The sequence below is a fragment of the Hippichthys cyanospilos genome, chromosome 11, assembly GCF_059441005.1.
Source record: "Hippichthys cyanospilos isolate Australia breed blue-spotted pipefish chromosome 11, RoL_Hcya_1.0, whole genome shotgun sequence".
NCBI classification, from domain to species: domain Eukaryota; kingdom Metazoa; phylum Chordata; class Actinopteri; order Syngnathiformes; family Syngnathidae; genus Hippichthys; species Hippichthys cyanospilos.
Genome location: NC_142379.1, coordinates 9,075,988 through 9,102,941, shown reverse-complemented (window position 1 = coordinate 9,102,941; position 26,954 = coordinate 9,075,988). Strand labels below are relative to the sequence as shown.

The 26,954-nt window shown below is 39.2% G+C and overlaps 2 protein-coding genes across 2 annotated transcripts in view; both read right to left on the bottom strand.

Annotated features, from left to right (window-relative positions):
• Positions 1–1,645: 1,645 nt before the first annotated feature.
• Positions 1,646–9,882, bottom strand: tbx2b (T-box transcription factor 2b). Its single transcript, XM_088428163.1, has 7 exons — positions 9,052–9,882; positions 8,207–8,474; positions 7,847–7,993; positions 6,966–7,042; positions 6,652–6,809; positions 4,724–5,307; positions 1,646–2,975 (listed from the first exon to the last, which is right to left on the bottom strand). Exons 1-7 carry the CDS (start codon positions 9,405–9,407, stop codon positions 2,538–2,540), a joined length of 2,028 nt encoding a protein of 675 aa, XP_088284289.1. The 5' UTR covers positions 9,408–9,882; the 3' UTR covers positions 1,646–2,537.
• Positions 9,883–13,790: 3,908 nt separating this feature from the next.
• Positions 13,791–26,954, bottom strand: part of bcas3 (BCAS3 microtubule associated cell migration factor) — a 121,259-nt gene continuing 108,095 nt past the window's right edge. Inside the window, exons 23-24 of the mRNA XM_088428348.1 lie at positions 23,711–23,887; positions 13,791–15,558 (exon numbers count right to left, since the gene is read on the bottom strand). Coding sequence (XP_088284474.1) covers positions 15,410–15,558; positions 23,711–23,887 — 326 coding nt within the window. The 3' untranslated portion in view covers positions 13,791–15,409. The remainder of the gene's footprint in view (positions 15,559–23,710; positions 23,888–26,954) is intronic.

Here is a 26,954-nt window from a genome sequence, read left to right as displayed (position 1 = left end):
TGAATGCAAGTTCTGTGACTACCGCCGCAAAAAGAAAACGAAGAAGGGGAGGAGGATAGAGGAGGCGGTTGTCTCATTAATTGCTGTGGCTTGCAGGCAGGCGACAGGCGCCGGGTCATGGACAAAGGGCTGTCTGCAGCTCTTTTTAACTCCCACTGTTTAACCCTTTAAAACACACACACACAAGCACACAGTTGCCACTTTGTCCCACTCCTTGAGCCGACCCCCAAAATGGATTATTTCACATCGCCGGAGCATTTTCGGTTACCAGCAATTAAAATTGGCCAATAAATCCCGTGTTTAGAGGCTATTTTGTGTGTTGTGCGTTCTTTTTGTTTGTTTTTTCTCAGTAGAGACAAAGAAAAAAAAAGGCTTGCTCCAGGTGAGCAAGTTAATAGCTTCACTGACTGCAGTTAAAGATGTCAAAATTAGGAATAGTCAATATTTGCATCAAGAAAGAAGATGAACTTCAATTAAAATCTCAGGAGCAAACCAAATAATGCAAGGATACTTGTGTGTGAGTTTTCGCCTTTAGATTGAGCTTTCCTAGCTGCCATGTTCTTGTAAATGGATTCAGTTGAGCTTTTTGTATATGTGAGTGAGCAGCATGCACGTTATTGATCTGCCCTGTAAAATTGCCTGGAGATATAGTATGTTGCTATTTGGTGCTGTATAAACTCAATTGATTTTACTGAAGCAACCAAGCTCACTTTTTAAACTCATCCACCATCTAGAGCTCGGCAATCAATTTTCTTCGGTTGATTCATTGTTAGAAAAACAAAAAATAATTAGCTAAAGCGTGAAATTGATCAGTGGCTACATTATAGTGGTATTTAAAGGAATAGTCCACTGTTCAGCCACTTTTTGCTGTTAAAAGTCAATATTTTTTTTTTCCATAAAGAACTTGTAGTTCCAGCCATTTTGAGACACTCCTTAAGGAAAATTTGAATTATTTGAAAAATATATCGAAGTAAGTACATGTGATTGAATCCTAATATTGCAAAATTACGTTTTTAGGATTGGATGAGTTAATCTGTCGACTCACATGATGTCGAATGAAAATGACAAATGCTGGTCCAATCAATCGAGGCTCTTCTTACTATCGTCACATGACCATCAGGTGAGTCATGATTGGTCGTTACCTGAGCTTTGAGAACATGTGGTCATTTTTTCAGCTGACAAAGTAGAACATTGTGTTTTTAAAAGTAACAATTTTACATCAAAAGTAATCGACATCTTGAATCTAGACGAAATATATATTTTTGCTGCAAAGAATGGCAAAGATAAATGGCCTACTTTTATTTAGCAAGTCATGCACACACTATGAATAGCTATTTTTGCACATGCAATGAATGTTGTTCATTTTAACTCTTTTAATGAATACTGATTCAAAATCAGTAATGATTTTTGTCTAAATATATTCCATTGAAGTATGTGTAATGCGTATGTGTGGAAAAAAATATATAGCGCGACACTTTTGAACGTTGATACGGCAAGGCAACTTTTTACGAGTACACGGTCAACAGGGGGCGCCCCTGTCCCGTGATTGTACGTTTGTAGCCTGGGTCACTAAAGATGACGCGTCTCGCCAATTTATTCTTGCTAATTAATTATGCCACCAAAATTCCGATAATAATGACAAGTATTCAACACAACATTTTTTTTTTATTGAATATTGTGAGACAATCAGAAAAATGGACAACCAGGATGAGTAAGAACATTTACCGTTTAAATATATCCATTACTAGACGCACCTTTAAAATAAGGAATTGTTTTGATCGTCTATCACCTATCCTGGAGTGAAGTAACCTGAGGTGTTTTAAATCACGTGGAGTTTTCGCTCCTTTCCTCTAAAAATATCGCTGGATAGATCAAATATGGCACACGCGTCCCATAATCAGCGACTCTCATAACACGTTTTTAAATTGCTGAACAGGCTTCATGTAATGGGGGTGGGGTTTATATAGCAAAGTGTTATATTCGAAATATATACACGCTTTTACACAGACTTAAATAAATTAATACCAATTGCATATTATTGGATTTTAGTTATGTACAGATTTGTAGCTATTTAATTTTACATTACATAAATAGATCAGAAACCCATTTCTCTTGAGTACAAATTCCCCTCGGATGCAATTAAAAGACCATGGTTTCGAACTGGATGCAGTCCACATAGGTTCTTGTCTTTTTCTCAGTTATGGTGTAATTATTTTGCATGAGGCCATTTATCCAAATCCAACGCCTCAAAATACCATGTCATGTTCAAGTATTTGGAGCTGCCTGTCAGGGAAGTTTCAGTCTGGGATGGAAATCAGTAGGATTTGGTATTAGCTTTCCATTTCCATATTTGAGGGTTTTTATGGTTTGGCTTTTTACCAATGTGGAACAGTTCCAAACGCAATTATCAGTCAAACCTCCACCCTATTTTTTTTTTGTATTTTTATTTATTTATTTTTGTTTGTTTTGTCGTGCGCTGCAAATAGCAGAATTGTCCTCAACCTGCAAGCAGAGACACCCCAAACTGAGTTTGTGCATCACTTTGGCGAGTTCTCTGCCGGGGAAGGTTCCCGCTGGCCCTCCAGGCCGCTCACAAGTCTCTGGATATTCTGCAGTTCATTCAGAGAGTCTTTCGTTTTCGGGGACGCGGCCCTCTCGCAAGATCCCCCGTTCTTGTCGCGGCTGTGGTGTTCGAGGGCCGGGCTGGTCTCCCTACTGCACGGTTTGGACGATTCGGAGCCCGGGTTGAGGCTACATTGCAGATTGCTTGCGAGCAGGCTTGAGCCCTGGGACAAAGACATCGGGAGCTGATAGGGGTTGAAGCGGAGCCGTGGTCGAGACGTGGCGAGAAAGGGGTTTCTGGAGAGCGGGCTGGTGGTGCTGCTTGCCGGTAGGGCCGAGGCTGCTGCGGCAGCTGCCGCCATGTAGGTGTAGGGATAGGGAAACAGACCTCCGAACTGAGGCATGGGGATGCCCTGAAATGCAACAGGGTAAAGTAGATTTTATTTTTCAACCGTAATCATTATAATCAAGAGGTCACATAATTACAGGGATGTTTGTCGAAAGTCAAACTATTATTATTGCTGTTGTGATGATTGTTTTGCATTATTAATCCTAACACTTCTCCTCCACTGTAAAGAATGGGGATTGATACTTTATTTGAAAAAAAATAGGATATTATTTCACTCAGGAATTTCAAGTAAATTTGACACATTTTTTACAAAAATACAAGCTAACCAAGGGTTGAGAAGCATGCTCACAACCTTCAGGCTAGGACTTTGGTGTACGTAAATTAACTTCAGGGGTTAGGTGAGCTTCTTAAAGGGTCTGTGCAGGTATCTGCAAATCTTATTTAATGCTTTTTAATGCCATGGCAAGAATACGACAATTACCTTTTCAAATTGAGAGCAAATAAATTGGACTAAATTGTGACCAAATTGTGTTATGGTAGCTCCTTACAAAATGGTTTTGTCTTTACTTTGTTTAGTTTTCATAGGGATACAGATGAGCGGGAAATAAACCAGATGATGTCACACGATCCATGGAGGTGTTGCGTAGAATGCACCTAGAGATACCACTCCAAATGTATTTCTCAATTTGATTTTTCGAGAAAACGCAGAAGGTGTATCATTTAAAATGGGTCGAGAGCCACTGCGAGTCCAACACTGTGTCTTCCCATCTGAAGGTTGTGTGGTTCGTTCCTTAGGATTTAACAGTTTTTTTTTTTTTTTTTAACTAATAATGTTTACTGACCCACTTTCCTTGATAAATGTAGTTCAAATTTCTGAGTGAAAAAACCCAAGGATTTTTCAAGTGAAAATGACCTCCCATATTTTACAGTGTATCTTCACTACTAAGTAGTCCTATAATTTTTATTCAAAACATGCAATTGATGGGTGTACTGATTTCAAAATGTTGTCATGATAAGCATTTACCATGCAAAATTAAAGTGATTCTCAAAGGTTTTGAATGACATACCACCTGTGAAATATTTTTTTTAGCTGAATATTTCCCTAATCATTGCAAAACAAAACATTTTCGGATGGGAATAAGAATGACTTAAAATATAATTTTGTGCCACTATTATCTGATTTATTCAAATTTGAAACTACATTTACTGTGGTATCGCTAGGCAAAGACAACAAACAAAGACATGCAACATTAATTTTGCAATGTGTTGCTTCATGTTCCAATTAATTTGCTTTCAATTTGAAAACATTACTGCATCATTGACAAGCATTAAATTAGGTTTTGACGATACCTGCAGGAACCCTCTTAACTAGTGAAGGGAAACTGAAGCCTCAGGAAGCATCGCTGGTATTTTTCACTCCTCTAGATGTTCTTGCTTTAAAAATGGAGGCTAGTGCAATAAAAATGCATCAAATTTCCACTACATCTACAAACCAAGTGTGCCAACTAGAGGAGCAAAAAACGAAACAATCAAAAGTGCTTCATGAGGCTTCATTTACACGTTAACATCTCACGTACCCTCTGAAGTGTCTCATTAGTACCCCAGGGGTACTCATGAGAACCTCTGTAACATTATGGCCTGCTACATCCCTTAAAAAAGATGATTTTTATTGATTTATTTTTTTAGAACTGATAACCTTTCCCCAAATAGTCGGAGGTGAGTGAAAAAAACACCTGACACTTACGGCCAAGCAGCAGATATCAACCCTGAAGGCGCAAGTGCACAAGTGCGGCAGCGAACGGTCGACCTCACCTGAGAAGCAAGCATATGCTGAGACAAATGGAAGGGGAAGGCATTGGCGGTTCCTCCGGTTCCTTGTGAAGAGAGGTTGCTATTTTCCAAAGCACTTGCTCCAGATACAGAGGCCAGTAAATGCCCCATTCCCATAGCAGAAAGGGCTCCGGGGGTCATGGCAAACTGCCCAGGGTGAAACAAAAGTGGTGATCCGGTATTTAGAGGGTTAAAAAACTGTTGGCTGTGTAGGCCAGACAGCGCCAGGCTTTGTAAATGACCTGGGTTGAAGTGCGAAGGGCTTTCGGTGTGGACCATGAGTGGGGAGAAGCTGTCCTTAAGAGCGCCGATGCTCCCGGCCTTCGAGTCCTTCGTCAACATATCTGTGGTGTCCTTCCGATGCCTGCTCTCCACTCTTTCTTTATCCAGGCTCCTCGCGTTGAACGCCGGCTCGTCCTTCTTGTCCGTATCGGGCCTTTCTCGGATTCGCTCCTCACACCGAGAGCTATAGGGGGACACGGGTTCAGGCCCGAGGCTGTTGGAGCTGGTGCAGCGCTCTCCGTGACTTTCCAGTTCCTGCTCGCTGTCAGTGCATGTTTTCTCATCTGAAACAAGGCATTTCACCATAAAGATAAACAGTTGACGAGGTGACTCGCATGCACAATTTCCCAAAACCAGCATATTGACTAAGGCTTGTAGGACGCTTCTATGAATTATTTTAGCCTGGTTTGTTCTGAGAAAGGATCTAATTGGATTTGTGAAATGAAAAAAAATCAATGAACAAGAAGAACACATTTGTGTATGAGGCCAAGTCTGGAAGTTTACGCTGCGTAAACAACACCATACAAAGCTTTCTGACAGATACCAGTGCAAGTGCTCGACTTTAGGTATAGTCACGATACTGAGTAGCAATACCACTTGGTCTTTTGATACACAGCTTCCCACACCCCCAAAGACAGATCATTACAAAAAAGTCAAGAAAATAATCCAATGTATCCTTTTAGCTAACATTTAATTGAAATAATGGCTGTCTTGTCGAGTTGTGATTGCTAAACTGCCCTAATAAAGGGGCCTACACTCTCAAAACTGTTGGGTTGAAAGTCACCCAATTTTAGGCCAAAAAAGGACTGACACAATATTTAGGTCAGTTTGACACAAGATAACTTCAAAAACTGTTTGTTTTTTTTTCCTTAAAAAAAAAAAAAATCTCCTAGAAACTTGGGTCACACTGACACACATTTTGGATTGGCCCTATTTCGATTGTTGATTGAGTTTTATTTAAAACAACTGTTTTTCGACTGTGGGCTGCTTTCTTTTAAAGTACAATCAGCCATTACTGTAATAGCTGATAGTACTCTAAAAGTATTAAAAGTACTCATAACTTACGAGGACTAATACTTTGAAATAGGGCCAAGAGTCATGTTTTATTTGAATGTAAAAACATATTTAAATTTCTAAATCAAAAACTTCATTTATTGTATCTTTTAAAATAGGATTAAAAAGTAATTTATTGTATAATTATTATGGTATTAGCACTCATCCATGTCGAATAATTATGAAATTTATTTAATTGAAATTTTAAATCATGTATAATACCAATACTTTGGAGCTAGGCACCCATTTCTAATGATTATATAATAAGTTAAAAAAATCATAGGAATATTAAAATGATATGGTTTGATCATTAAAGGCTAAAATAGCGAGGCCTACTGACCACATTTCAATTTTTTGTTAAATTTCTCAGCCTTTTTGTTCAAAATAATTTACAAGGATTTATTTTTTAAAATTTTTTTCGCCGAACAGTATACTAGCAATAACACGTGTACCCTTAAAATGTAACACTGCTTAAACGTCAAAACTATCCCCTAATCCTAGATAATAATAATAATAATAATAATAATAATAATAATAATAATAATAATAATAATAATATAAAGTTAAGTCATCACCTTGATCAGGCCTATTGAACCGTGGAGGGCTTGTGCCCACTCCTAAGGGGGAATGACCGATGTCTCGAACTGCCGGAGTTTCGCTTGAAGCATCTGAGTCGGCGCCATCCCTGCCCTGGTCCTCAAACATTCGCAGCGATGGCATAGTGAGTTGTTTCCTGCCAATGACAGCCACAGGAATGGAATAGGAATAATAACAACAAAAGTGATGGTGATAATCATGATGTTAACAAAATAATAATAATAATAATAATAACAATAATAATAATAACGATAATAATAATAATAATAATAATAATAATAATAATAATCACCTTTTCTCCCTCCTTCCGTTCCCAGTGTCTCTAAATCCTTTGGCAAATGGATTGTTGTCGATCTTAAGTTGTGTTATCTGTCAGCGACAAGAGGAGCGAGGATTAAAAAGATCTCGTTCAGACTTTTCTGTTTCCATATATCCCTTGTATTATTAGCGTCTAAGCAATTTATTTCCATCAAAATTGAGAGCCAAACATGTTTAACAGGCCAGGAGTCGGATTTGCATTTTTAATGAAAGGCGTTATTCTTATAGTGCCTCTGAGACATTCGCCTGCAAAACAAGCCTAAACTCAGTTACCCCGCAGAGCAAAGAAAAAAAAAAACACAACAACACACACACGCAGCCTGCAAAATGCTTGAACGGATAACAGTGATATAAATAATTGATTTCGCTGCTTGGATTGCAAATATATCAAGGCATTTCAGACATGACAATTCCGCTGTCAGTCCATTTACGTTACAAGTGTTGACCTAAGGTGATTCTTCAACAAAACATTTACGCCGTCTGCTATTTCAGCAGGGAGAGTTTTAACGTCAGTCTTCATTAGCTGCGTGGTGACCACTATGCAGCGTTTGACAAGGCCTGGCTTAAGTCGATCGAGACTCTTGTCATAAACCTTAAAAGACCTTAAGGAACAATATACTGTACCTACATCCCGATTTAATCCATTACTGATTTTTTCGATTATTATTTGATTTTGAAAAAGCATGGTTCGTTTGTGAAGAGCCAGAAATTTTGTTACAAATAAGAAAATGTTAGCCATTAAATACACCTGCCTATTTTACACTTTTCCCACCACATTTGCACGAATGCGAGAAGAATACAAGAACAAGAAAGGCTCGTTATGTGATCTATAACCAAATTCGAACGCTGACTCACCTTGTCGTTCTGATATGCTGTCACTGCCACAAACTCGGTCTCCGGAAAGACGTATGTCCTAAATGTGCTGTAAGGGAGCTTCAAAATGTCGTTGGCCCTCACTATGTGGAATCTGGGCTGGTACTTGTGCATTGAATTTAGGATGGTCTTTAAAAAAACAACAACAAGACAAGTTTTAGATTACATTTTAGATGTTAATATATATATATATATATATATATATATATATATATATATATATATATATATATATATATATATTCCTTTTCATAAGCTTCATACATTATTTGTCATAAAACGAATTTACACTAAAAACAACGTCAGCCTAATGCAGGACAAATAAAAAAACGCTGTACTCACAAATCCGTGTTTATCTGATATGTTGTTGGTAAGCTTGAGTTTATGAAAAGCAACAGGCTTTGCCATCCACTGCTCGCCAGTGGCTGGACTGTCCGGGTGGATGTACATTCTCTTGGGCATCTCCGGGTCGGCTTTGCCCGCAACCATCCAGCGGGAGTTGTGGAACTTGTAGCGGCAATCATCCGCTGCCACGATGTCCATGAGCAAAATGTATTTTGCTTTTTTATCCAGCCCATTTATTCGTACTTTGAAAGGTGGGAACATCCTCCTAAAAAAAAGACACTAATGTCAGATGTGGCAAACACTGTAAGAGACGAAAGGCGGTTTGGAAAAGGAAATTGAATTAATTACATTATAAAGCGACCAACATTTCGACTAGTATACGCAAGGTGCGTGTTGGTATTTTTATTTTCGCCTCTGCACCTGCGAGCCGTTTTTTATTGCATTTAAATAAATTCGCGCTGCTTCATCGCGTGTCTTTTAAACTTAGTGAAAGTCCAAGAAAGCGTTTTTCCTGCTGTTATTTAAGCTGCGAATAAAAGTCAGGGTCAAACGTTCTTGTAAAACCTAACCACATTTAGTGTGAGTCAAAACCAGCCACAGTTCAAACATAATGACTCATAATTTCGATTTACTTATAGGCTAATTTTACTACTCTCTCCTCCTCCCCCTCTCCCTCTCTCTTTCTGTATATATCTAGAAATTGACATTAACTGACGGAAAATATGGGGTAAAAACAATTCGTGAATTAAAAAAAATCCTTTCCAAATCATTTGACCTTGACCGATCTCTTTTAATATTAAAAATATCAGTAGCGCTGAACCATTTTTCTGTACAATTCTTACCTTCCGGACTTGGTGATAACCATTTCGGTGCCGAGTTTATGAAACTGGTCCCAAAGATCCTTGGCTTCCAAGGTAACTTTGGGATCATCGTCCACATCCTCTTCTGGCTCCAAGCTTTTAATGCTGCGGAGTTGAGCAGCCTGGTGGTGGCTCAGCGCCGGGTGGAGTCCCGTTTCCGCCCCGGCTAAACTGTGTTCCGAGATGGACTTGCCGAGCGCCCCGGGGGGAAGGCTGAGCGCCGGGAAGAAAGAGGGCTGAGCGGCCGCTAGGAAAGCGGACATGGGGAAGTCGGTCGGCCGATGCGCGTGGAAAGGGTGATAAGCCATTGCAGTCCCCGGAAAAGCTGGATCTCTCATCGGTGCATCAAGAGAATTCGAAATGAAAAGATCGGGAAACGAAAGCGCGCTCTTGATCAATTCGCCGTTGTCCGGAGCTTCTCTCCTCGATTTCCTTGTCTTCTCTTTTTTTTCTCCCCTCGTCCTCTAGTCTGATCCCCGGAGTGCAGCCAGATCCCGGTTATGCGTGCACTTTCCGTTAGCGAAGCGCTCCTCTTGCTTCAGTCATCCCACACTGACAGGAGAGACGTGTCCCCGTTCACTGCGGGGCTGTGACTATCTCACATATCCTTCCTGCCTCAACCCCCAGTCTAATGAAGCAAAGCCCTTTGATTGCTGATTTTACGCTTTCTGGACCAATTGTGGGCCTCTATAGGCGTGGCTCTGACAGCTTTGCTCGGAGCCGATGAGAAGACTTAGAGCCAAAGAGGTGTCGGAAACATTAGTAGTAAGAAAACATGTCAACAGAATAAAATATTAACCAATGACAGGAAAGATGAGGAAATCCCACCCCCACCTCCGAGCCTAACCGGGTCAGTACCCAGTTGGCCGATGGAGGCGTCGCCTCACTCGACTTTCGTCCCGTTCGTTGTTACCAGCGGAGCGAGCAAATCTTTTTGGTGTTTGATGATTACTTTTAGACTGACGATTCGGTCAAGGTGCTCCCCCGTCTTCTGCACGCCCCAATTTCTGCATGGGATAAACTGAGAGTCGCCTCAAAAGGAAAACATAAAATGGATGATAATTTCACTCATTTATATTGTTTTTGATTACTCGCCGTTCGGTTACCGCTTTCCGTCTGTGATAGCTGTCTCTCTCTCTTTTTTTTTAACCGGGTGGCAATTCGGCTTTAAGTCTTTTTTTTTCCAACGTGCGCAGGTTGGCTCCAGTATCTTAAAGTCCAAGTTCAGCGTACGTTGCGTGATCGCGATCGAACCACGGAAAAAAAGCAGCATATAGCAGAAGTAACATCTTTTTTGACAGGGGGAATATCAAAATACAAACCCAGATGTTGCGTTCAGGGAGAGGGAAGATATCGAATAAATAATAACAGGCCTATAAATGGAAACGGTGAGTTTACTGCTGAATGATATGCTAGTTGTTTAAACTCCAGGTTCATATATATGAAAATGTCTGATTTTTGTGTGTGTTTTATATTCACGTGGCAAAGAATCGCTGTAACTGTCTCCATACAAAAAGCTCTTCAAAGTAGGTCGCTCAGTTTCCTGCAGTTTAAGATGCGCCACTCAGCTCGCACTTCGAACAATTGCTTGTCTCTTCACATTTAGCCCGAGGTCCTGCGTGTGTGTGCCGCCTTGCAACCATCAACAGCCGCATCTGCGGCTCCATGCAATCTCCCTCCTCGACCCATCATTTCGTTGTGAAGCATTTCCTAATTATTTTTAATGACACCGCACACGTCATCCGGAAATCATGAGCTGTCAGTCCTCTATGTTTATTGTCGTGTTTTAGAGCGGGTGTGCTACAACCTTCGGAAGTAAATAAAATTGGAAGTAAACCTAAAACTCAGGCTCAATGCGAGGCTGCTTATTAATAATGTTAACAGCACAGGAGCTATAAGATTAGGAGTAGACAAAAAAACGTGTGATTGTATCATTTGTACACTTGTTGCATTTATTCTATATCATACCACACATTAATACCCGCAGGGTGACCACAAACTAAATTCATTTTTTTGTCTCAGTGGTCTTAGCGCTTATTCCACAATATGCCAAACGTGAACACCTGCCTAATGTTTCCTTTTATGTTCTTTTTCTTTAATCGAATTGGCCTGCAAATAATTCTGACGTAGCCTGTGGACAAAGCTTCCTGTTGTTGGACTTGCTTTTTTGTGAAATGTCACAACGGCATTAATATCGGGCTAAAAAGAGGGGAATGACAATAATCAGGAATAATTCAAGAGAATGTATTCCTATGACATATTTGTGCCAAAAGATTGAAGGTATACATGTTCTGTTGTCAAATTATAAACGTGAAGGAAAAAAAAAACTTTTATTGCTAACACGACATTTGCTTTTAATTAATAACCTTTATTAATTTTTGACACGATGTAAACACCAGATACAAATGACTGGATAGGGATAAACGTATGCTTCATAATGTAAATTGTCATTATTGTCCGAACACTAACACACACACGAAAAATGCGTGTGCACGCTTCATCAATAATCGAGTATCGTTCCTTTCTTTCTTTTTGATCTCCTCATATACGATATCCTGCACCATCCTCTGCTATATTTAGCGGCTAGACTGAAGTCTTGGCGCCAGACCATTTAAGACCTGTCAGAGTCCCTCATATTTCCCCTTGTCACCCAACGACCAGCGGCCCTCACCTCCTCCTTTTCTGCTGCTCCGAGCAGCCATCCTCTCCCTTCATCACCATCTCCCCTTCCACGCGCACAGGCGCGCTCAACAAGGACGCCCCCCCCCCCCTCCTCCCCCCACGTATAACTCTAACCTAATATATTTTATCCCTCCGATGCCCGTGCGTTACCTGACAGAAGCAGGAGTCAACATTTTGGACATCTGAACTGCAACCGCAGCTTCTTTAATAACTTGGCAGGGAAGCCACCATACGGGGGCGCTATAATGAGGCACATCATTTCACGTCCGTTTTAATGAGCCTACCTGTGCATGATCAGCTACACAATAAAAACAAAATTGTAGACTCTTCCAATCATTTCAATAGTACATATTTAAAACATTTTTCACGTGCATAAAAATGTGAACGTGTTTTTATAGATGTCTCCAATTATTATTGTTATTAAATGATGGCGCACAGAAACGTCCCCGCTTTTAAAGTTGGCTGCTTTTATTGCGGCAGTTGTCGCAAACACATTTTGTGTTTGTCTTCATTGGTTTATCCTTCAGTAAAATCAAAAATCTGAATTTGTTAAAAATCGATGAGGGATGACATAAAAGCGTGTCAAAAAAAATCTACCAGCAGGCCGAGAAGTTCTTCAAGTTTTCGTCGGAGATTTAAGATGATGAAAAGAAAAAAAAACAGACATGTACATGTTTCGCAATAACATGTACAAATATTTCAATGCATTGGGTACGTTTAATTCTACTTTAAGTAATCATTCGGTGATTCATTAGGGTTGATGAGGAAAATAAACAAGCAAAAAAAACGTGTTTAAATTTACCGTTTGGCTGTACAGTCATTTGATAAAAATCTAATTTTGTGTTTATTAGAGAGATAGAGATCGTTCCTGAGAACTTTTTGTTCCTTTGGGTTTATTGTTCATGATTCCCAGAGTCTGATCGCGTAAAAGGCCGGTAGCAACCAATTATAGTTTACCTTTTCGCTCTCCACCAATCAGGACTTAATAATCATGAGCGTGTTTCTTCTTAGTAGTCATTGTGCAGATATATTCGCTCGGCAGCCCTGCTCAGATTTTATCATCCATTCGTGCGTCCATTATAAGTTTAATTATGTAAGTCGCATTTGTAGTCTACTGGTTGCTTGAGTAACTTTATCCAAGTGAATTTACACTTTTCAAAAAATACATGCAAAATGCTTGTGCTGTACTTGAGCAAACTTACCTTTTTTAATTAGCCTAATCACTAACCACCACCAAACTGCTTCAAGCCTGAATTGGCTGCAATTTTCTTATAGTTACACTTCTCTTTCTCCTGCTTGAGAAGAAATGATAATCAGTAAACACCACAACCAATTTAAGCCTGAATAGGCTGCAAATTCATCCTGAAATAAAAATGAAAAAAAACAAACAAACTATTTTTCCTGTTCACAATGTTACAAATTAAGGCAACAACATCTACATAGGTCTATGACCAAAAACAAACAAAAACACTCTTTGCATATTCTATGACAGGTGGAAGATCCCGTATTTTTGCCTAATATAGACATAGTATTGCGGGATATGTGACTGGATATAGGCGTGGATGAGCAACTGAAGATGAACGGCGACTGAAGCATTATACAGTTTAGGAGCGGTTAAGCTTAGGATTTGCATCTAGGCTAGGACATTCTGCAATAGTTGGTTTGGGGGAGGACAGTTTCCAATGCCATAATTTACATGGCCGAGAGGGATCACTTATATCTAAAAAGTAACAATTGGTCATAATTTCATGCTTTGTGAATTGGAGGACAGTCTGGAAATTTTGGCTTTCCATGCTGTGAATTACCCCTTCGCCAAATTTCACTAAAATCAAAAGGGGTGGGCTTTAAAATGCTATTTTCTGGGTGATTTGAGATGGAATGACTGGAGTGATTTTCAAGCAAGATATAAAACAATGAAAACTATCTACACGGAAGGATGATTTAGATGATCGTAGTAATACTTCTCATTGTCAATGAGCAATTTACTTCATTTCAGTTTTAGCAGATAGCCCCATAATAAAGCAGCACTGTAAAGGCGATTTTCACCAGAAAGCTGGAGTTTATTTACAGTCGACAGTGACATCTCATTGCTTTACTACTACAAGTTATTTTCAATAGCATCAATAGCAGGAAAATGTTTCGATAAAACATTACGACATCATGCACGAGCCCGCCATACCATTAAAAAATGAAAAGATGTGCTGAGTCACACACAAGAGCAAATATTTGACATTTTTCCAAAGAGGAGATGACCGCTTTACGATATCCGTTTTACTTAGCTTGTGAGTGGTAAAGTCAAAACAGTTCCCTCTTGAAAAGATATACTTAATTTTACGGAATTAACTGGTCCACGCATGGACAAAATTGTTGTTTCTCCTCTTGTTAATGAAAGGAAAACACGTGGTCACAAAAATAATGTATTTTTCGGACTATGTGTTGCATCAGTCAGAAAACGCATCATGAAAACAAAAAGAACAACAAACTCAAATACTGTTTTGGAGAATAAATGGGCTTTTGGGAGGAAATGTGTTTGACAAACAATGGAAACAGGATCATACTGTGTCCAAAAGTATTGGTAAGGTAAGGTAAGGTAAGGGCACCAAGGCACATCAATAATATCGATAAAAATGGTAATTTAAAAGTGTTGGCGACCATTTAAGTATCAATTAGGTGTAATGCACAATTATTACATCACGCTCTGTTTACATGATACATTATTAGAAATACATGCTCATATTTACATTTTAAGGAATTCTTTCTAATCGTCTTCAAACTGGGTGTTTCATTTAAACGTGTTCAAGATGAAAAGTTATTCAACGTTTTTTATTTTGTCTCACGCAAAGAAAAATAATGCTGTTTTTGAGGATTCAGGCCTTATCGAACAATTGTGACATTTTGTACATATGTCGTGGCCTGGCAATGGCATTTATATTTAATTTTCTTAAAATGACTCAGTACCTCCCACAAATTCTTAACAAATTACCCTTCATCCAGATCCACAAAAAATTGGATTTATGGCAATGCCTAATGTACACAATTCTTTCACAGTCCATCAGGCCTATGTCATGTATATTTTACTTTCTTAAAATGACTCAGTAGCGCCCCCTATAGATTTATAATAAAACACCCCTGGTTGAAAGCTTTATCGAGAGTCACAAATTTGAGTGGCATGTCAATGCCAAACCCTACAACAGTCCTTTACAGCCATAACTTAAACCTAACAAGAAATCTGTCATTCTGATTTAAATGACATTTATCAACTTAGGAATTTGCCGCCATGTTTGGCCTTTTCTAGAGATCAAACTCCTAGAAAATGTATCCGGTTGTCAATAACATCGTTTGTTTGATATAAAAATGTTGAAGAATTGATACTGAAAGCTTTTTATTTCGTCACCCGCTGTTGCTATGGCGACACACTGTCCTGACATGTCCAGGATAGCTAGGGACCTTTATGAGCTACTCATAGCTGTTGTTTATCATTAATTTTGAAGATTCAAGTCATTTATGTGACAACTCTTGTTGAATCTTTCATTTACAGAGGAGTACTAACAAAGTTGCCCACATGTATATCAATTCTTCCCTCTTGGATACAAAGTGGCTATGCGATGTTGCCATGTTCGACAACGAAGATAGAAGTGCACATAGAAGAGGTAAGATGCTAAGGAAAGTTGCTGGAAAAGAGACTGAGTGGCTGGTTCTCATTGGTGGGCAGAGTGGAACGGTAGCCTTCAAAGTTTCGTGGGATGCTGCCACTGGTTGAACCTGAGCTGTTGCTGAGGGTCTCGATGCTGCCCTCTCGCTGGAGCTCTGGAGAAAGTTGCAAGATTGATTTATTACTTGAAGACCTGTCCAGGTACGTTTTTTTTTTTTTTTCACAGGAACATAACAATTTTACAATACAATAACAATAACTGCAAAACAAAGATCAATCACACCCTGAAGTGGACACTTATTGATTTGTCATTATCTGATAGGTTCCTGTGGTGGATGGAGGGGCAATTTCAGAGTAGAAAGAAGATTTGAAAATGGAAGAGCAAGTGAGAGTTGTCTTTTAAAAATTCCCCACGGTACCTTTGATAAAAGTAGAATCATATAAATTCTTTCTAAGGAGTTTGTTTACGTCACACAACTCATGTTTAGCCTACCACATAAATGCGAAGCACCCAGCCGCAACTGCACCCATAGCGAATGATAGCAACAAAGATTTCAATTGGTTTGGTTAAAATAAATCATGTATTTTTGTTTATTTACAGTATGCACGTTGACCACAAGCACCACGCATCATCATTAATGTTGTATGTAACGTAGGCCTATCACTGTCGAATATTAAATAGATATAATAGAGTTGGACAATTTTAGTGCTTGATTACTCGAATACCAAAATAGGTGTTGGTTAATTTGATAATCAATTACAAGTCTTACCCAATTTTGGCAGTTACAATATATACAGAATACACTGTTTGTGACTTTTTTTGTATTGCGTGCTTTGTTATTGTTCTAATGTAAATATGTGCCTCTACTCAACGAAAGGTGAGAAACACGGGGCTAATGTACTGAAAACAGATGCGGTTCAAATAGTGCCTTCCACTACTCTTAGCGTTTCACTTAGCACAGTTTCGTGAACCTGAACGACCCCGTGACTTTGTACGCCTTCCTTGAATGAAGTCCGCAGAGTGATCGAAAACACACTAACACACAATATCTGTAGTCCACAAGACACATACACAATCGAGCACACAAAGTAGTGATATTAACATGCGAAGACGTGTATACACACAACTTCATTCTGCATTGAGAAAACACACTCTCTCAAACACACACACACACACACAAGCACACACACTTTTCATATTTCCCTCAAGGCAAAAGAGGCAGAGTGGCAGAATGGAGTCTTGGATAAATGATACAATGATATCCAGGCTTGACTTGTCTGTAGAGTTGAAAGGATAACGGGAGGAGGGGTAAGTGGTAGCGGCTCTTGGATTCGAGTGAACACAAGAGTTATTCATTGTCTCAAACTGTCGCCGCACATTATAGTCAAACTCTTCTTTCTTTGCGGAGAAGGACAAAAAGTGAGTGTGAACGAGAGCGGGGGGAAGGGGGGGAGGGTCATGAAGGTGAAGGGTTGCGCGGAGGAACAGATATTATGGTCACGCTCCGCTTTCACACCCGCTGTAGACCTCGTACGGCCTTTTCCGTTCATTTATGCTGTCCCGGTCTTCATTTTCTTCGTCTCCTTCTCTTTGGGTTTCTTTTATCAGTCTGTCACGGCAGTGTTGAGGGGCTTTCATGAAGTGCACTCATTTTCTCCCCCTCTCACTTTCTTCTCTCTCTTTGGTTAAAGCAAAGGGACAACATGACCCTCTGGGTATAAAATGAAGAACTAATAGTTTGGAGATTGTCGTGTGTGTCGGTGGATGCGTGTGTATTTGTAACTGGGACAGGAAGGTCGGGGACAACAAGTGAAAATATGTGTAAGATAATAATAATGATACTAATAATAATCGTAATAATTAGGTACCAGTTATTGGGTTTGGGTCAATACCTGACCTATTTCAAGGTACTGGTACTTACTCATATGGGCCACTCCGTTTGAGCAATTTTCTTATCATCAACTATAATTACAATTGGAAGAATATACATTTTCTATTAACTTCATGACATTTTAAGGAAAATGCTGTTTCGGTGTAAAGTCTTTCTAATAATAATTTGTATGTTCTTTTTAAGGACGGGGGGAGGGGGGGGGGGATTTCATCCATTTTCAGTACTGATATACCCCCGGAGAAATATTTTTTCATATGATTATTCCCTAACCAGGGCAAACCCCTAACCCTAAATTTGGATTAAAAAACAAAACAAAAACAAACTTAAAACAGAGTGCTGAGCCATCTGTCTGCTTGATTAAATATTGGAACTACATTTGTAGAGGTATCTCTCAATGTATTTTGCTGTGGCGTAACGTCATATATTTTTCATTTTCAGCTGCAAAAATCTAATTCACGAATGACAGTGTGTATAGGTTTAAAACTTCAAATAAAGGTATGCATTGTTTTGCAAAGGAATCACTACAAAACTATTTAGCAACAAGTTGTTTCATGTTCAAGTGCATTGATTCCAGTTCGTTTGAGAAGGACCGAGACCAGTTCCGGGGACGGCACTAAATTGCCTTTACTGTTACCTGCAGAAATCCGGTTCAAGTTTCAAATATTCTCTGAAGTGCCTTCACGTAACCCCAGTGGTACTGTTCTATAATATAGCGGGTCAAATCAAGACTATTTTGGTCTGCGTGGGAAAAAGCCCCAAAACACAAACACCCTGTATTGGTCACTATAGGCAATCAGATATTAGTATGTTAACAAAAATGACAGATCACATCATCATCATCATTCAGTATATCTAATTTTTACTCTCCTTCTTCTTTTACCTTCATGTCCTCCTCTTCTACCGCATGCTTTTTCACCTCCATTTTCTTCCTCGGCCTTCTCTAATTCTCACTCTTCCTGCTCCCTCCATTTTATTCTATACTGACACCTTACATGTGATAATCTAAAACAGTTGTTTCTGTGGCAGAACCGTATAAAAAATTAGCCAAACGTGTATAGTTTGTAAGGAGTGTGTTAATCATCTGGACATTGTGTGAAAATCAATCAGTTGTGTTCACACTTTACAGAGCATGTCTTACAAAATTACAAACTGAGTGCAAAGCAGCGTTTAATCTTTTCATTAAGGAAACTTTGAGCATGCTATTAACTACTATTAATAGCACCTATATGAATCAGTTTGAAAGTTTTTCATTTTCGAGGAAAAAACTGTAAAAGCCACGGCCGTGGACATACGCCAAAATGCTATTAGCCGACAAAGGTCTTTTCCTGATTCCACGCATGCAATAGCGGGTTAATACAACTCGGTCAGTATGTGAAACATGTCACCTCGAAGAACAACATATCAGATTATGTTTACTGCAACCTTTTAGCATGTGATACAGTGCGGCGCTACATCCGCAGTGTCAGAGCAACTCACACTTCCCCTTATTCCAGCCTCAGCCGTTCAGTAGACAAACCCGTGCTGTCAAAAAAGCACATCAACACCCTGCCAAGAATCCCTTGCCCTAGTTACAAGACCGTTGCTCAAGCACTGACTGCGGTTTGCTTGTGAGACACGACCTTGAAGAGAAACACATATTGGACTCATACATCATCTCACTCTTGAGCTAAGAATTTCTTTGTGAGGAATACAAAGGAGGAGCTGTTTCAAAAAAGACAATCGGGGTTTAAGATTAGGCAGAACTGTTCCACAAGGCTCAAAAAAAGGTCAATGGCAACAAGATTGGAACCTCATTGACAAAAATCCATGATTGGATTGAACGATGTAATGATAGAACACTGTGCAGACGAAACACATAGACTATAGCTTAGCCTTTAAGATGATCATCCCTGACATCCTGATTACTTAACTTCAAAACTTGGCTTTTTCCTTTTACATATGCCTGGAACAACGACTGTCTTTAATCCTAAATCGCTCCCGGCATTGGCTCTCTCCAAGGAAGAGTGTAGATCTAATTCGTATACACGTTTTATACTTAGGACGGCACTCCCCTTAAACAATTCAGGAGCAGCTGATGCGAACAAGATACAATTTACATCTGATCCAATTAGTCGGCTAATCTAAAAATCACTTCCTTTGAAACAATGCCTCTTCCATCCATCCTTCAAGATAATCATTCAAATGTTTCAGAACAATTTCCCAAATCGTTTTTGAGAAGATCTTTTTAGTTCTTTTTTTCTTTAAGTGCCGGTTGCTCTAAGCCTGAAAAACTCATGACCTAGCAACAAATCCAAAGTCTTACAGTGGGTAACAATTTTGAAGTAAACCCTATGGCAATCATGATTCCTTTGATGCATTGAAGGACTCCAGTCCCAGAGGGGGAAAAAAAAGCCCTACATTACGCCTTCTTCATCATTCGTACCCGTGAGTCACCCCCTCCCCCCATAAACTTTATTTGTATAGACCTAAATCTGTTGTTTGGACTTCATTTGCCCACCAAAACCAGACTTTTTTTTGTCCGGGCACTCACAAGAATCACATGGACCAAAAATCATGGCCAGAACTTTAGTTGTAAATTTTTTCTTATATCTTATCTTAGCTTGACTCTTCCTCGCAAATACTTTATTCCAAATTCTTTCCATCACATTATATAGCTAGCAACATCAACACATCCACATTAAAGAATCACATTCAATCGTTGATTAAAGAACCTAAAAAAAAAATGCTCTTTATGTAAGATGTGACACACGTCTCCGCTAGCCGCTAACGTGACGCCGAGACATATGGCGCATTCGAATGCAGTTGGACATTTCATTGAAGATGGAAAAAAGGCCTTTGATGTATTAAACATTAATAACTACACTATTACAAATAAGAATAATTGTAATACATGTTAATAATGACATTTATTGTTTAATCCCTGGGATTAACCTGCATAAAAACACTGTCCAAATTAGGTGAATGATCCACAAAACTGCTCTACTAAAAAACAAATCACACACACATAAATTAAAATATTACTTGCAATATTGAAGCTGTTGCGCTAGTCTGCATATGGCATCAATATAATTGTTGGGTCGTCACTAATAAGATGAATCTTGTTAGCGACAATATAACATTGGAGTCAAATCAAATTTGTGCTTGGGTGTGTTTTAGTCATCATTATCTGTCTCTCTCATCATCCTCAGCGTAGTCCTCTCGTGTTATTGCGCTTTCCCTCAATCCGTCATCTCTTTATGTGTCACCTGCATCATCTGGAGACATTAGGTCTCAGTGAGCGTGACAGCCCCCATTTCACTGACTGTTTTCTCTGTCTGTGTGCGTTCATGCATATGTTTGGTGTTGAAGGAAAATGTTGTGGAAAGACAGCGATTAAAATCCATTATGCAACCCACATTTGCAGATGAATACATCTGTAGTAAAATATTCTTAGGCCAGCACATGGTTGACAGCTTTCTCGCATCTTAACTACAGTTTTTCATAGCCACTTGGAACTCATAGGTGATTTTTGTCCAAGTGTAAAATATTCGTTTTGTTTTTTAGCGCCTCGCATCGGCGGCTGAATGTGATTTCTGAACAACGTTGCGTTGTTTATATCGGGGATCGCGATTTGCGATGCACTATAGGAGCAACAGTTTGTGGAGTCAAGTCAAGTCAGCCGTTGTTGCAAAATGTGTCCGGGAACGACTTCAAAATAAAAGCATACCGAAGCATTCATGTCAAAGCATTATTTGATACGCTAAGGTTTATTTTGAAGTTGGCTGGCTTTGTCACCGAGCAAAAATCAGCCGAAAGAAGAAAGCCGTTTTCAGATCCCGAATAAAAAGTAATTTTGTGATGAATATATATGTATAAGAGGAAGGGGTCATGATTCAATACAATGAAAGAAGGTCAATAAAAAAGAGAGTATCTAACGTCTCATCTAAAGGGAACAAACACGGAGGGGGTCCTGGCTGGCTTGAGGGTAAAAAGATTGACAACATGTTGGGGACTAACTCCAAAATGAGGTTACATCTTAGCCAAGAGAATAGAGAACTGGAACTGGCGTGGGGCAAGGGGTGTGCGGATGGGGGTGTTGGTCGATGCTAAATCCATTAGGTCCTTGTGACCTACCGTTGGCCACACAAAAAACAGACACACTAAGATGCAGACACGCACATCAAAAGAACTCTTTGAGAGCACTGCCTCTTCCTAAATGCGTTAACCATTTGGACTAGCAGGGCCGCTGTGTCTCTGCTACGCACACAAATATGCAGACAGGAAGCTTCAAAGTAAAGCAGTGTGAGTGAAGATATGCCAGACCCAAGAACACAAACATTCTCTTGTAGAGTGAGTATACTGCAGAGAGTGATATGAGCCAGGGGTCACCGTCGTTGCGCTCTTATGGAGCAGTATCAGGGAAGCCATTTGGTTTTTGGCCACATAGAGATTGAAGACACATTTTTTTTTTTTTTTTTTTGTGAAGGAAGAAGGGCTTGAGATGTGACTGTTTGTTCAAATGAAAACAAAATAGTGTAAAGGTGTTGAAGAGAATCATTTCAAGACCTGATCCCCCCCGTGGTGTTCTAATCTCGCTAGATTTCGTAGTTCAGCCACAGAAGCCATGTTCTGATGGACAGATGTGCATTTTTATTACAGCCGTATTCTTACTTTAAATAACCACCGTAACAGGACCAGCTAGAGATCGGATGACATTTAGCTTTTAGCAGCCAGTGCCTGTTGCAGCTAGTAGCAACTGATGTCAACAGAGGTTGTTACGGCATCATTTTCAATAAAAGAAGTGAGCAGACTTAACCCACGTCCGAGTCCATCCTTGTTCACACACGGGAATATTACTAAAACGAAGAGAATCATGTAGAAGTAATGGTGTCTCCAGCTGATTCAACTAATAGTGTCAAGGTATGGAGCTGTGTACATTTTATCAGTTTATTAATTGTGGCATTTTCACACAATCACGGATGGAGCGCAACTACGGGTATATATGGCAAATGAGGAAAAGGAAAACCATCTGCTTTGAGCCCATTCAATTTTACACTGGCGCAGCATTCACTGACAGCACACAATGTTGGAAATCTGGAGCACAGTTAACCCGCAACAAATATATACTTAAGGATATGAACATTGGCGGCTCAGTGACGCAGTGGTTAGCATGTCCACCTCACAGTTCAGGGACCCAAGTTCAAATCCACCTCGCGTGGGGGAATTTGAATGTTCTCCCGTGTGGGTTCCCTCCAGGCACTCCGGCTTCCTCCCACACTCCAAAAACATGCATGGCATGTGTATTGGACATATTAGATTGTCCTTAGGTGTGATTGGGTACGTGAATGGTTGTTTGTTTCTACGTGCACTGCGATTGGCTGGCAACCACTTCAGGGTGCCCATAGTTAGCTGGGATAGGCACCAGCAGGCCTGCGACCCTTATGAGGATGAGCGAATCGAGAAAATGGATGGATTTGAACACAAAAATCTGTTTTGCTATTGTTTTACATAGTCACCAAAGTGTTGGTGCATCCTATACACTGTAGCATAGAAAATACCAGAATTTGACCTCTTTACAGGTGCATCCTATATTTAGGAATTTTGGTAATTGCCCAAGATCTCAAGGCATACGCTGACATTGGGAAGATATGAGAGTAGTCAACCAGAAAGGCTATGTTTTTTTATCAACTTTGATTATGTTGAACAGAGGTCCACAGCTAAAATTGATTACTTAAATATGCCCGCTACTTGGAGAACCCCTTCTTCGATGATCTGACGGATTTTCTGCAAAAATATCCTTGAATAAGCTCATGTGGGACAACATTTCTAGGTGTGCTCAAAGTGGTGTTTTTAAAATGGCCATGTCGTTTCAAATATCTTCACTTGCCCTTAAGACTTAAAATAGCTCAAAATTAACATTAGCGCAGCAGTGTAGGTAGCAATTGATCTCACGTCGTTTCGTTAACAATTGTTTTCTTGTGAATTTATCTGATCAGATTTTAGAGGTGTCTGATGTGCTAAGCGTAATTTTTTTTTATCGATAATTCCACCAAGATGGCGGTTTCTCATTATGTTGCTACTGTAAGAATGTAAAAATAAGCATGGAAACAACCGACTGGAATCAAATCAAGTGACATGTGGTGACTAGAGATATGAATTAGAAGTGATTTAGTACAAAAGTTCCTTGCTACCCGACATGCGCGGGTCCCCCATTAAACACAACACCTGCATTGAGCGTAAATGGTAGAACAAACAGTTTATGGAATACAATGAAGTTGAAGAAATATCTACAATAATATTATCATAAAGCGATTTACTTAAGTGACACGGCCTTTTCGGCATTTATTACGCACCTTGCGGCCATGGCAAAATGTGTCATTCAGGTGTATGTTCATGTTTGTAAACGTGTATATTTGTGGTTCTGAGCTGTACTGACCTGTGGCAGATCCTTCTATATCGCGAGAAGAAAACTCTGACATAGCATCTGCCAGTCTCTCTCTGAGGCCTTCATCACCAGCATCAGGAAAGCTGATGTTATGCCGGGGCACGCCAAAGCTCTCAGGCCAGCTCCCACATACCTCCAGAAGGGTCACACCATGCCCTTCAAAAGTATCTGAAAAAGAAAATTGTACAGTGACGGTAAAAAATACAACATGAAAAAAAAATCTTTATTAGCTAGTTCAACTGCAACGTAATAATAGTTTGAGTCAATGATGTCATTATCAGAGTACAACAGAAAACAAGTCGTCAAAATAATAGTTTTAGAACTCTGGTAGTCAAAAATTAAATAAGGAAAGTATTGTTATGTGTCTCTTTTTTATTGCATAGAACAGCACATTAACGTATTTCAGTACTTAACTAAAATTTAGTACTCACTGACATTAAAAAGAAAAATCCCATTAAAAGTGGCCCGATGTTTATTAACAGCAAACAATCATTAAGTTTAATTAAATCAGATCACTCATAAACTTTAATATTATACTACAATATGTTTGCCCCGCATGTCGTTCAGAATCCGCAAAGGTCCCCAAAACAAGTCGCGTCAGGACAAATATGCATTTCTATGAAGGCAAAAACAAGCACACAAAAAAGTTAAAAACAAAACAAACAAACAAAAAAAACGTTTTCACAGCAACATTTCAAAACAATTCAAAAAGGCCACCCATTATTCATCATATTATGGAGAACTTGTTAGCACAAAATGGAAATCCTGTGCTCTTGTAAAAATCAATCAGTTATCACCAAAACATGCACACATGCATGCACACACACATTTAAAAAGGTTCTCTAGCAAATGGATTATTGTTTTGTGTCAGTGAAGGTGTGAGTACACATTCACTCATTGATCAATAAAAAACAAGGACAAGTCACTTGCTTCTTGCTCATGCATTAACACCTGCCTCTAGCCTGCACTTTTACTGACATGCTGTAAGTGTCATGAGCCTAGACGCAGAGAACGACACTATTCTGCTCCTGGAATTCAGAAGCAACAATCTTATAGGTTAGCTTGCTCAAGTTAGACTTAAATGCAATATACAGTGCATCCCATAATTTATAAAAAAATCTATTTTTAAAGTGCCAGTTTTCAGAGGTTTCTACATTCAGCGAATAAATGCAATTCCGCATGCACACCCACGACTACTCATCCCAGACACACACGCACACATTTCTGTCACTAGTTTGTCAGTATTATGAGATGAAGGAATTCAAAACACATGCAGTGATTTGTTGTTGTTTCCCTCCATCATGTTCAAATCCAGGGGGATTAAAAGCCACCAGCCACCCAGCTGTTAGCCCCCACGTACTGGCCCTACTTATCCTCACAGCCAGTGCTACTTTCCTTCAAGATTTAATCCCACTGCATCAATGTGTGTGTGAGTGGCTGCATGCGCTTGCATCGGAAGCGCCTCTTTATCAGTTAAAAATCTGCAAATGGGTCTCAAATTGTTTCACTTTAACCGCTGTGCACACACTTTGCAAACTATACACGTTGCATTTTTCCCCCTAATTTTGTAAATCCTCTCAAAGGCGTAATAATTAAAATTATGATATATAATATGACAGTGGCATCAATTCCATACATACATATGTAGGTTAATATTTAGATGGTAATGGTATGCACTGTCTTTGTAGCCTGTGAAGTGACGATGACACTTTAAGACATAGCCATTAACTTGTCTCTACCGCCACCTACTGTCTTAAGGTGAAACACAAGTCAATGTATATATATATATATATATATATATATATATATATATATATATATATATATATATATATATATAACACTAGTCTCAGTGACAAGCCTTGTTTTGTGAACATGCATCACATATAAAATGTATGTATATATGTAAATATATTACATATGTAATACAATGTGAAGACTGCATGAGGCTGTCCATGAATTACGTAGATGTCTCTCAACAGACATTATCCAGAAGTACATTTTTAGGGTGTCATGCCAGTGTTTCTCGGTTACGTGTGCAACATGGGAGAGCAGGTCCTGACAGGCACAAATACAATTAGGCCTTAATGCAGGGTAGCTAATTGAACATGTAATTTTTTTATTATAGGTTCTGTGTAATGGTCTGTGCATGCAAGTATGTGTAACTGAGAAAAAACATCACTCAGAAAACAACGTTTGTAAATGATTGGAGTCCAGTTCACGGTGGTCCAACAAAACAAAACAAAACGAAAAACACAAAAACCAAAACAAATCATGTCAAACGGCCTGCAATGCTATTAAGTGTGGTTGTAGATTAAGTGTGGTGTTGACACCCTTACACGCACGATGTAGTAGAAAATTGCAAAAAATAATCAAAATACTTTTATAGACCTATCCTAACTACTAATTAAGTATTTTGGTCCACTTCATATAATGTATATAAATGATTGATAATTGTTGAGACAGATTTCTTCCTTATTTTGTCATTTAACACTACTTTAAAACACCTATTCCACAACGAATTCTGGGCCACTTTTGGTGTCAAATACTGACTGGATATATACTACAAAAGTCAAAAACGGATTATAACTGGGGTGCCGATGAATGAGTTACTTTCCTAACTAAATCATTTTTCCCTAAATTTTGCCACTTGCTGACAACTGAAAATGACATCACGTGCTCAGGGTAACAACCAATCTCAGCTCACCTGTCTTTTGGCTAAGTGTGCTGCGATGCTTGCAAACTGATTAGTTTCTTTCTAATTGGAATACAAAACTGACATACTACAGCCAGGTATTATTTTAGCATAGCTGTGATCGCCTTCATATTAATACAGTACACTCAATAATGGTCAATAATGTTACACTTTTAGCACTTCAACAGTGTTACTAACATTTTCACAGTGAAGAGAGCGTAAAATACACAGTGATCTAGTTTTAAATTTATCATAAATTTGGAAGTCAACGACAACCGAGTGGACTGTGTTTCAACTGTGAACTTTTCCCCGTGCTTCCAGCATGATGTTAGATCGGAGAACAGGTTTTACTACATTATAATGACACAGTTGATGTTACAGAGAAAAACTAAAAACACACTTTTAATGGATGTTCACATGCGGCAAACAGTGCGATGACTACACTGCGAACCCACACTGGCACATGCTTCAAGTTGTATGTCTATAAGAGTGTGTTAGCGAAAGACATTCTGAGTGTCCCTGAGCCTGTGATATTCTCAA

Excerpts from the sequence above, each read along its gene's own strand:
- tbx2b (XM_088428163.1), bottom strand. The coding sequence starts at position 9,407 with ATGAGAGATCCAGCTTTTCCGGGGACTGCAATGGCTTATCACCCTTTC. Across the intron at positions 7,994-8,206 it reads TATCAGATAAACACGGATTT|ACCATCCTAAATTCAATGCA; the intron begins GTGAGTACAGCG and ends GTTTTTTTAAAG. Across the intron at positions 2,976-4,723 it reads AGCATATGCTTGCTTCTCAG|GGCATCCCCATGCCTCAGTT; the intron begins GTGAGGTCGACC and ends GTTGCATTTCAG.